We start from the raw sequence: 11,724 nt of genomic DNA on the forward strand, positions 1-11,724 counted from the left end.
TATATATATATATATAATTACTGACCCCAAATTTGTTGAAAGGTAATGTATGTTTTAAATAAATTCCGTTTTTTAAAAAAATATATATATTCTTTGTATATGTGTGTGTGTATATATATGTGTGTGTGTGTGTGTGTATATATATAATCAAATAATCAAATAAATAATCAAAAATATTTTAATCAGACATACTTTATTCTTTGGTATAAAAGGCACATTCAGGAGACGTACAGGTTAGTGTGACAAACACGTAAAAGAAAGAGGAGTGTTTCTACTCAGGTAATTCATTTTACTGCCGGTTCTTGAGTTAGCGCATGAAATATCACGTAAACATTAGTTTGCAACACAAGTATTTCTTTGCTAGCTAGCCTTAAAATGATTTTCTGTTCCCCTATAAATCTCTCAAGGCAACTGAAAATAATAGAAAATATAAAAACAAAAGTAGAACACTAGTGTGTGGTTCACATGACGGGAAACGTCCATCAGGACTGAGCTGAACAAGCAATAAATTAGTCGTCTGCAAGCAAACTATCAGATAAAAACATGCCGATCTGATTCTCACCATAATCTGGGATGCACACAGAGAAAGTCAACGCTCACTGAAATCATGCGAGATAATAAAGGAATGAATCACGTACATTGATCCATATTTCACAGATCGGCCAGGACTAGCGTTAAACGAGACCCATCAGATCAGGTTAAAACTATCTAAAACTAATTCATGTCAACAATGTCAAATCATGTTGATTGTCCTTGAGATTCCCTTTCAAATGAATAAACTCCCAGTCAAGCATTTCAGGACAATCTGAGAATCTACGTCCAATAAAACACTGCTTCACTTCAGTCATGTCTCTGAAACCTCCCAGGAGAAGTGTGTGTGTGTGTGTGTGTGTGTGTGTGTTAGAGCTAGTCCCGGGCTGTGCTGTCCAGCGGTGACTGCAGGACGTGAGTGTGTGTGTGTGTGTGTTAGAGCTCATCTCGGGCTGTGCTGTCCAGTGGTGACTGCAGGACGTGTGTGTGTGTGTGTGTGTGTGTTAGAGCTCATCTCGGGCTGTGCTGTCCAGTGGTGACTGCAGGACGTCTGAGTGAGTGTGTGTGTGTGTGTGTGTGTTAGAGCTCATCTCGGGCTGTGCTGTCCAGTGGTGACTGCAGGACGTCTGAGTGAGTGTGTGTGTGTGTGTGTGTGTGTGTGTGTGTGTGTGTGTGTGTGTGTGTGTGTGTGTGTGTGTGTGTGTGTTAGAGCTCATCTCGGGCTGTGCTGTCCAGTGGTGACTGCAGGACGTCTGAGTTCTGTGCTCCGCTGCTCAGCTCCTCCTGCTCGCGGCTCTTTCGGGATCTGGCCCGGTCCCAGTCGGTGCGGACGGTCTCGTTGTCCCAGACGGTGGAGGTCTCGGTGTCGCTGATGTATCCTGGGTCGCCGGTGTAGTGCGAGGGGTAAACCAGCAGAGGCTCAGCCGAGAACGCCCGCAGGTCCCGCCGCTGGAAGTGGGACATGTACTCCTCACTGCACAGATCACACGGGACACAACAGTGTTGATATATGAGACGAACAGACAAACAACTGAACAAATGATGGAGAGACAAACATGTCTGAGCCTCACAGATCAAATAATTATTCCTTCTTCCTTTGTTCATAATTATACATTTATTTATTTTATTAGTTTTAATGTAGTATTATGGTCATCATAATTATTAATAAAAACAATAATCATTTTTTTATTATTAAAACTTTTATTTAAAACTTTAAAAAGACGCAGCTCTACTTGTGTAAGCTCAGGGAACTGCTGAAGCACGCAGGGGAACGGTCACAGCAACACAGACGGGGAAAGTGTGCAGCCTGTCGGATGCGGTCTCTCTTTGTCTCTTATCAGCCGTGAGAACGGCCTTTGTTTTGCTCAAATAAAAGGCAAAATTTGACCCGTATTGCCCTGCACGAGAGGTTCTTCTTGAAGAGCTCGCTTGTTGAAACGTCGACACTCTCTGTAGACAGCATTCGAAACGCTCGGCTCCTCAACGAAAAGCTGAAGTGCAATCGCACCTGTTGCTCATTATATACAAATGATTGCAGTCCATTGTGCATTGGCTCGTTTAGTTACACTCAAAGTAGATTGGCTCTCTAGCGAGATTCCTATTTAGTCGGTTCAGTCCGACGTGGCGTCTAACGTGACCGACTGAAAGGGAACTGAACACTGGGATTAAAGGGATAGTTCACTTTGAAATTAAATTTTGGTATGTTTTAGCTTACCTCAAGGGCATCCAAGATGTAGGTGTCTTTTTTTCCGCAGTAGTTTCAATTTGATATTTTTAGGTCAAACCGTTCTTGTCTGTCAGTCTGACATCTATTGTATATATCTATACCCGCCCGCGCTCTCAGATCACTTGGACATGGCTGTGTACAAGAGGTAAAAACTATATAAATACTGTTCGTTTTCTCACACAAACCGCTCGTTTCGTGTCTTAGGCCATCAATGTGTACTTACGATGGGGAATTGTTTAATTTGGACGACGGGGAATTGTTTTAATTTGGACTTTTGAGATAATGACCATCGACCTGCATTATATGACTGACAGACAAGAACGGTTTGACCTAAAAATATCAAAATTGAAACTACTGCGGAAAAAAAGACACCTACATCTTGGATGCCCTTGAGGTAAGCTAAAACATACCAAAATTTATTTCAAAGTGAACTATCCCTTTAATGATACAGACAGACAGACAGACAGACAGATGAAGATCTCTCTCTCTCACATGGGGTGTTTGTTGTACATGACGGGCAGGAACTCGTCCACCGGAAGCATCTTCTTCAGCGGTTCGGCCCGCAGCAGCTTCTGCGCTCCGCGTAACGAGATCATGTATCCCAGCGTCCAGTAGGAATAATCCGCCTCCACCAGGTTGTGGATTCTGGGAACAGATTTCTCCGGACGGTCCACTTGCATCCGCTTCCGTCCGATGTAACTGAGAGGATGAGACAGAGAGAGAGAGAGACAGAGACACCTGCCAGTGAGCTGAGCCAGATCCGAGAGATGCTGCACACACTGTGTAACCAGCTCCTGAACAGATAAGAACACACACAGTGCTCTACTAAAAAAAAAAAAAAAAAAGTGCACTAATGTAAAATGTTTCACATGTATGTTTTCACATGTAGCTTCACCTTATCTTCTCTCTGTCTCATCAAATAGGTTTTTCTTTTAGAATACAAATGCGTTCATTTCAAATAAGTTGCTGGAATATTCAGGGTCTTCACTCTTCAACATTTGGTTCTAAAAGCACAGACCCTGAATTTCTAAAAAATATAGAAGATGTTAATATTATAATCCTCACTGAAACCTGGTGTCGAAATGATGTGCTCACCTACTGTCCCTCAGGCTATTATGAAGTTATTGTGCCCTCAGTCAAGTTAAGTACAGTCCATCGTGGACGAGACTCGGGAGGAATCCTGGTGTGGTACAGGGAGGATCTGGCCAAACACATTTCCACCATTACAGTTGGGAAATTTCATTGCTTCATTTCAAAATTAAACCAAATTGGCATTTCAGCTACAGACACATATCTCTGTGCCATCTACATCCCCCCAGCAGAATCCCCTTACCATGATGAGGAATACCTCAACAACATCCACACAGAAATCAGCCGTTTCCAGGCCCAGGGAAACGTGCTGCTGTGTGGAGACTTTAATGCCAGAACTGGATCTGAACCTGATGTCACAGATCCAAAGGGCAATGAATATGTGTTTGGCCAAAATCCCCCGAGTCTCACAAGAAAACCTCCACCGAGAAACAACCTTGATCAAACCATGAATAAAAGTGGTAGAGAGTTGGTGCAGCTCTGCCGAGCCTCAGGCCTGTACATACTGAACGGCAGGATCAGAGGGGACTCTTTAGGGAGGTTCACGTGTTGTTCAGGTCATGGAGCTAGTGTAGTTGACTATGCCATCACTGACATGGACCCTTCCTCCTTCAATGCATTCACTGTCAAACAGCAAACTCCGCTTTCTGACCATAACCAAACTAACATCTATATAAAAACACACCACACACCAGAACAAAACAGGCCGGAAACCTGCCAAATGTCTCCGGTCCAGCAGAGATACAGATGGGCTCCAGACAGCGCAGACAAATTTGTGCAAGCCCTCAGTTCTGAAGAACTAAAAAATCTAATAAATACATTTATTAATAAGAAATTCGAAACAACTAAAGATGGTGTTAATTCGGCTACAAATGAAATCAATTACATATTTAAAAAAGCAGCACATAAAAGTGAATTGAAAAAGAAAGGCAAAAAATACACTAAAAATACTCCAAAAGATGAAAAATGGTTTGACTAAGACTGCAAAACATTAAGAAAACAACTTAGAAAATTATCAAATCTGAAACATAAAGAACCAAACAACACTGAGATAAGAACTGAATACTTTTCTAAACTAAAAATATATAAAGACACAATTAGAGTGAAAAAGCAACACCATCTGACCAAAAGTATAGAAGAATTAGAGCATTCAATAAATCAGAATCAGTTCTGGGATATGTGGAACAATCTGAGCACAACAAAACCACAAGACCTGCCAATACAAGATGGAGAAATTTGGACAAATCATTTTGAAAACTTATATAAAGAAATCCCATCAAACCAACTTAATGATAATTATAATCTGATCAAACAAAATCTACAAACTCTTGAAGAGACAATTAAAAATAATCAAAATCCACTTGACTTCCCAATTACACATGAAGAATTGACAAACAAACTCAAAAGCCAAAAAGGAAAGAAATCTTGTGGTCCTGACAGCATTCTAGGAGAGATGCTGAAACACAGCACACCTGAGCTCAAACTGTTCAACATTGTACTTACTTCAGGCTGTTTTCCTGACATCTGGAGCCAAGGACTTATTACCCCAATTCATAAGAGTGGAGATAAATTGGACCCTAATAATTTCAGAGGCATTTGTGTGAGCAGTAATCTGGGGAAGTTATTTAGCAGTATTTTAAACAATAGAATTGTAAGCTTCCTTAACGAACACAATGTCCTGAGCTCGAGTCAGATTGGCTTCGTTCCAAATCACAGAACTACTGACATTTACACATTTACACCCTACACACCCTAATCAATAAACACGTAAAACAGACCAAAAACGGAAAAATATTTGCATGCTTTGTCGATTTCAAAAAAGCATTTGATTCTATTTGGCACAACGGATTATATCACAAACTTTTACAAAGTGGTGTAGGGGGTAAAGTTTATGACACTATAAAATCAATGTATTCGAACAACAAATGTGCAATACGAATTGGCAACAAACACACAGAATTCTTCAGCCAGAAAAGAGGAGTGCGGCAGGGATGTAGCCTGAGTCCAACGCTGTTCAACATCTACATTAATGAACTAGCGGTGCAGCTGGAGCAGTCTACAGGCCCTGGACTCACTCTACAGGACAGGAGCATCAAGCTCTTACTGTACGCAGACGACCTGGTGCTGCTATCACCCACTGCACAGGGACTACAGCAGCACCTGGACCTGCTGGAGAACTACTGCCAGAACTGGGCCCTGGCAGTCAACCTCACCAAGACCAATATTATGGTCTTTCAGAAGAAGCCCAGATGTCAGGAACACAGATACCAGTTCAGCCTAGGCAGCACCGCCCTAGAGCACACGATGCAGTACACTTACCTCGGCCTGGTCATCACTGCATCGGGGAGTTTCAGTATGGCAGTGAATGCTCTCAAAGATAAAGCTCGAAGAGCTCTGTACGCAATGAAGAAAAAATTCCAAAACATTGAATTACCGATTCCAATCTGGTGTAAAATCTTCGATAGTGTAATTCAGCCCATTGCGCTGTATGGAAGTGAGGTTTGGGGTCCACTCAGTGATCAGAGCTACACTAGATGGGACAGGCATCCAACAGAAGCCCTACACACTGAATTCTGCAAAATGATCCTAAAACTACAAAGGAAAACACCCAATAATGCATGTAGGGCAGAATTAGGCCGATTCCCATTGATTATTAATATGCAAAAAAGATCCCTCAAATTCTGGATGCATTTAAAATCAAGTCCCACAGAATCGCTACATTTTAAAGCACTACAAACCCAAGAACTGAACCCCGAAAAGAGTCTCCTCAGTCAGCTGGTTCTGAGACTCACTAACCGGACTAACCCTACTAACCCTAACCAGTCTCAGACCAGCACTGCTTCTCACACTAACATCAGGACAAACCAAATTATCAAACAGTCTAAAAATACATATCTGGAACATTGGGATCAGGAAACTAAAACACAAAGTAAATTACAATTCTATTGAAATCTGAAATCAAATTATGAACTGGAAGAATATCTCCAGAGTGTGAGAGACACAAAGCAGAGACGGATCCTGAGCCGGTACAGGCTGAGTGAACACAGTCTAGCCATCGAGACCGGCAGACACAGGAAGAGCTGGTTACCCCGAGAGCAGAGGGTGTGTGTTCACTGTAGGACAGGAGAGATCGAGACAGAGACGCACTTCCTCCTTCACTGTCACAAATACAGTTCAGTCAGAGAACTCTACTTTAGCAAACTCACTAACGTAATACAGAACTTTACAGCCATGACTGAAGTAGATCAGATAAAGATCCTGCTAGGAGAGGGCCAGACAGCAGCACTGGCTGGCAGATACGTGTGTGTGTGCCACAGCCTGAGAGACAGCAGGTGAATGTGTGTGTGATGTGTGTGTCTGACCTCAGTGTGTTTCCCTACTGTCCACCACAGTGACCCTCAGTGATATGTGTGTGTGTGTGTGTATATGTTAAAACACTGTGGTATAAAATGTTCCGATACTATAATTTGTATATATGTTAAAACACTATGGTGTAAAATGTTTACAGATATTATAATTTGTTACACTGTTAATTTGTACAATTAATTTAAGTAGTACATTTAGATTTAAGTTATGTTGTAATATTTTATTATTTTGATGTCTTTTACAAGCTTTGGCAATATTGTAACATGTACAGTCATGCCAATAAAGCAATTTTGAATTGAATTGAATTGAATTGAGACAGAGACAGAGAGATAGATAAACAGAGAGAGAGAGAGAGAGACGGCTCATGAGAAAATGCATCTATCAACTAATTTCAATTGAAAGTGTGTGTGTTTCCTCACATCAAGTCCCACTCCAGCCGCTGAGACTGGATCTCATGCATCAGATTCTGCAGGCGACGCTTGAAGAAAATCTCGAAGCGCAGATCGTCCTCGATCACCAGAGACGTCTTCAGTCCTCGATCCACGATCTGGCACAAGACACACAACTGGCTCATAACTGGGTTTTTTACACAACTTCAGATCTCACAGATACAGTGCTATGCATAAGTTTAGACACCCATGCTAAAGTTGACTAAAAAGAGGAATAAAAAATCATCTTTTGGAAATTTAACGAAATTGAATTGAACTGGAAATTGGAATTTAATCCTGATAAAGTTCCCTTGGCCTCTGGAATTAAAATAGCCCCACATCATCACATAGCCTTCACCATACCTAGAGATTGGCATGGAGTACTTTCCATAAGATCATCTCTCAATGCAAATCAAACCAGCTATTAGGCTAACTGAAATAAAACCATGCCAATCTCTAGGTATGGTGAAGGCTATGTGATGATGTGGGAGAACTTTATCAGGATGCATAGTATCCTGGATCCATGAAGTAACTGGCCTTTAAAAATAAAAATCTGCCTGCCTCTATGGGAATTTAACATAGGGGTGTCCAGACTTATGCACCCTGTATTTTAAGGAAGAACATTTATTTATTTACGATACATTATTCATTCACAAAGAAAATTGGTGTCCTTAAAGGTTGGATTTTTCCAAAAAATTTTTAATTAAGGCATTAAGTTCAATTTCCAAAAGATGATTTTTTATTCCTCTTTTTAGTCAACTTTAGCATGGGTGTCTAAACTTATGCATAGCACTGTATGTCTTTATCATGCCCAAGAAAAAAAGAAAACAAATTCAATTTAACTAACTAAACTAACTAACTAAATAAGTGCAATTTAAATAAATCTTAAAATGTAGTTATATTTGTATTGCAATTCAACTTTTGTCTTTTTCATTTTCAGCATGAATTTTGCTTGATAAATGTTTGTTTCTGATAAATATCTGGAAACCTGTATTTTTGTTCTGCACTTTTATCACTGACTCTTATCTCGTCTGGAATAACTACTTGAGAAACTTCTGTTTCTGATAAATATCTGAAAAACTTCAAGCAGCATTTACTTCATTTATATTGTTTTTTCTTCCATTTTATTACTGACAGCTGTCTCGTCTAATTACTTGAAAAACTATGTTTCTCTCTCTCTCCCCCCTCTCTCTCTCCCTCCCCCCTCTCTCTCTCCCTCTCTCACCCTCTCTCTCCCTCACCTCTGTCCAGATGTTGTAGTGCGAGAGAAAGCAGCCCAGTTCTCCTTTAGTGAGCGGCCGGCCGTGATACGGGTCACTGTATCCGGGGAGCATCTCGATCCCCATCGCCTCCACCTGACTGCTGTTCAGCGCCCTGAAACACACACACACACACACTCGTGTCAGGCAGTCGGTGTGTGAGAGAGGGGCATTATGGGAAGCTCATGTTTGCAGATGTGTGTGTGTTTGTGTGTTTGAGACATACTTGCCATCTACAGCGGCGATGATCTTGCACTCGATCTGTTGTTCGTAGAGAGTCCTCAGCATACGATCCCTGCGGTCTGAGCGTCTCAGCAGGTTTATCATGAACACCTCAACACACACACACACACATTATAACAATAATAATATATTATACCATTCTCTAATTTCATATGAGATAATATGCAATAAAAATATAATAATATAAAATTTAATAAAAGATAAAACAATTAAATACACTATAAAACACAATAAAACAATACAACAAAATAATATAAAATAAACTATATAAATATAAAACTAGTTTATACTACATAAAATAATGTAAAATAGAATTAAATTAAATAATATAATACAATATAAAAAGTAATTAAATTAATATAAGATATAAAAATAAACAATTTATGAGATAATATACTATATAAAAATTATAATATAAAACCACATTTTATAATTTAATTAAAAAATGTAAAACAATTAATTATCCTATAACACAAAACCAAATAATACAAAAAATATATAAAATAAAAAAAATATATTACAGTAGTTTATAATTACAGTGTTTCATAAAATAATTTAATATAGAATTAAATTAAATAATACAATACAATATTAAATCATATAAAATACAATGAAAATGTATATAAAATAAAAAACACTCATATAATACAACTTAAAATAAAATAAAACATTTTAATATAAAATAACAAAATATCACAGTATAAAATAACATAAGAAAGTAAAATATAATAAAAAAAATAAAAAAAATGAGTTCCTCACCTCATCAAAGCCCATTTTATCAGGCTGTTTAGGAGGAAGAGAGAGATAGACGGACGGCTCTGTCGGAGTATTGCGCACTGCAGACAAAACACATCATCAAGTACGTTTCGTTGCGCTCTCAGCCTTGATAAAACCACTAGAGGAACTTCAAGCAGAAAAACCAGACCGGGGTCATGTGACTCACCCATAATCTCCAGCAGCGAGTGCAGAAAGCTGTCCGCCTCGTCCTGCAAGGTATTCTGGGAACGCAGGGGCACGGGGAAATACCCATAAGTCTCTCTGTTGCAGAGGTACATCTGAACGTCTGCGGGGGGAACGACGTTAAATAGTCAAGCAAAAGTAGCGCACATGAAAACATGAACATGAATCTGAATTCATGATAACTAAGGTAGTTAACTAATATTAACTAATGAACCTTATTGTAAAGTGTTACCCAATAACTCTGACTATATCAACATGCAATATTGTTGACGAAAAAAGGTGAAACTAAAGTGTTTATAATTATAAAAGTTGAAAACATGAAATTATTTTTATTAATTCATATTTTTTATATCAGTTTCGCTTAATTTTTTAGTCACCCAAAAGTAGAAAGAATATTATGGAATATTGTATAGTATAACCTGCCATCCGCGCGGAGAAGGCGAAGATGATGATGTCGTCGAAGGCCCAGCTGTAGTCGGGATGAGGCGGGTAGAAGGCCAACTGACGGGACGCTTGCTTCCTCAGATCCACCAGGAACGTGGAGTGAACCATGGGAACAGCGAAGCAGCCCTTCCTCTCCTGCCGGCGGATGGGCATGTAGGCCGGCGTACGCTTGTAATAACCCTATACACACAGAAGGTGCACTGTGTCATTTCTAGCGGCATCTAGTGGTGAGGTTGTGAACTGCACCCAACAGAAGTTACGGTGGCCGACAGGAAGTAAGATAAATTAAGATATTATGTTTACTTTATTATTCAGTAAAACGATGTGTTTTTGCGAATATTATTGTTACTTGTTCATCACCGTGTCAGTGTTTTATTCGCTGACTTTAGCTTTAGCTTCTTTGCACGAAGAACAGCAATAGTGACGAAACGTGTTTGTCCCTTTAGGGCCACTGTAGAAACATGTCAATATAAGCGGACCAGCGGTGTGTGTCGAGAGAAATGCCTCATTCTAAGCTAATAAAAACAAAACGGTTCATTATGTAAGGTCTTTATACACCACTGAAAACATAGTTATGTTTATGATATTGCATTTCTGTCAACAGATTCTTCTAAATATTACACACTGCACCTTTAACTCAGACTCTGGCGAAAAAATGTTGGTTCATGACCTTTTTATTCACCGCTAAAGCCCGTTCACACCAAGCACGATGACGATATATATAGTGATAAAGTGGTTTGACTGCGCACCTTCTTGACGTGGAACTGTCCCGGGATGTTAAACAAAAAAACGATGGTCCGACTCGCAGCTGCACTATGATGCAACGGTGGAGTTTATTTACAGTGAAGTAGCGTGAAACAACCATCAAGTGCAAAGTATTTACAAGTGCCGAAGAGGAAAAATAATAATGTAACAAAACAAATACTTCCAACACAAAAGAAAACAAACTACTCCAAAAAATAAGTACACGTATCCACTATATACTTCCGCCCTCTCTGGGACTTCTTTGTCCTGAATTGAACCAAGACTTTAACGATAACGCCACAAATGAACGATATTGCTGGAATCACTTTCAGAACGATTTTTTCCAGCTGATGGACGATAAAAATATTGACAGCCAATCAGAATCCATCCTGCTTTAAAGAGCACGAGCATTTAAAGTGACAGACGACAAAAGTGTTGAGATATTGTTAGTCATTCAGTGTTTCTGTAAAAAACAGCGTTGTCAGCATTTGCTCGAACTGATTTGCTGAAATTAAAACAGGGATGAGCGCCATCCAATGAGATTGCCGTTTGCGCATAAGCTCCGCCCACTACAAGAGAAGCCGGCATACGTTTGTTCTTAAAAGCTGAATAATATTAGATGAACTCCGTTATTACAATTAATTTCGTTAATGCAATTATATCCGTTTGTGTGGATGCTAATATAGTTAGCGTTAGCGTTCTCGGTGTGAACAGGCTTAAACTATAACTATATCAACAAGCAATATTGTTGACGGAAAAGGTGAAACTAAAACTGTTATAGTTCAAAATATCTTCTTTTGTGTTCAGCAGAAAAAATAAATTCATACAGGTTTGAAACAACTTGAGGGTGAGTAAATGATGACAGAATTTTCATTTTTGGGTGAACTATCCCTTTAAGCCAGCTGAGGGACACACACTGACAGGACACGCGTGT

General features: G+C 39.5%; 1 protein-coding gene across 1 annotated transcript in view; it reads right to left on the reverse strand.

Annotated features, from left to right (window-relative positions):
- Positions 1-176: 176 nt before the first annotated feature.
- The window catches only part of colgalt1b (collagen beta(1-O)galactosyltransferase 1b), a 20,596-nt gene continuing 9,048 nt past the window's right edge, over positions 177-11,724 (reverse strand). Inside the window, exons 5-12 of the mRNA XM_082162891.1 lie at positions 10,022-10,226; positions 9,586-9,705; positions 9,402-9,478; positions 8,626-8,732; positions 8,382-8,514; positions 7,132-7,259; positions 2,750-2,956; positions 177-1,504 (exon numbers count right to left, since the gene is read on the reverse strand). Coding sequence (XP_082019017.1) covers positions 1,237-1,504; positions 2,750-2,956; positions 7,132-7,259; positions 8,382-8,514; positions 8,626-8,732; positions 9,402-9,478; positions 9,586-9,705; positions 10,022-10,226 — 1,245 coding nt within the window. The 3' untranslated portion in view covers positions 177-1,236. The remainder of the gene's footprint in view (positions 1,505-2,749; positions 2,957-7,131; positions 7,260-8,381; positions 8,515-8,625; positions 8,733-9,401; positions 9,479-9,585; positions 9,706-10,021; positions 10,227-11,724) is intronic.

Source organism: Leuciscus leuciscus (assembly GCF_965113295.1).
Source record: "Leuciscus leuciscus genome assembly, chromosome: 3".
Taxonomy (NCBI): domain Eukaryota; kingdom Metazoa; phylum Chordata; class Actinopteri; order Cypriniformes; family Leuciscidae; genus Leuciscus; species Leuciscus leuciscus.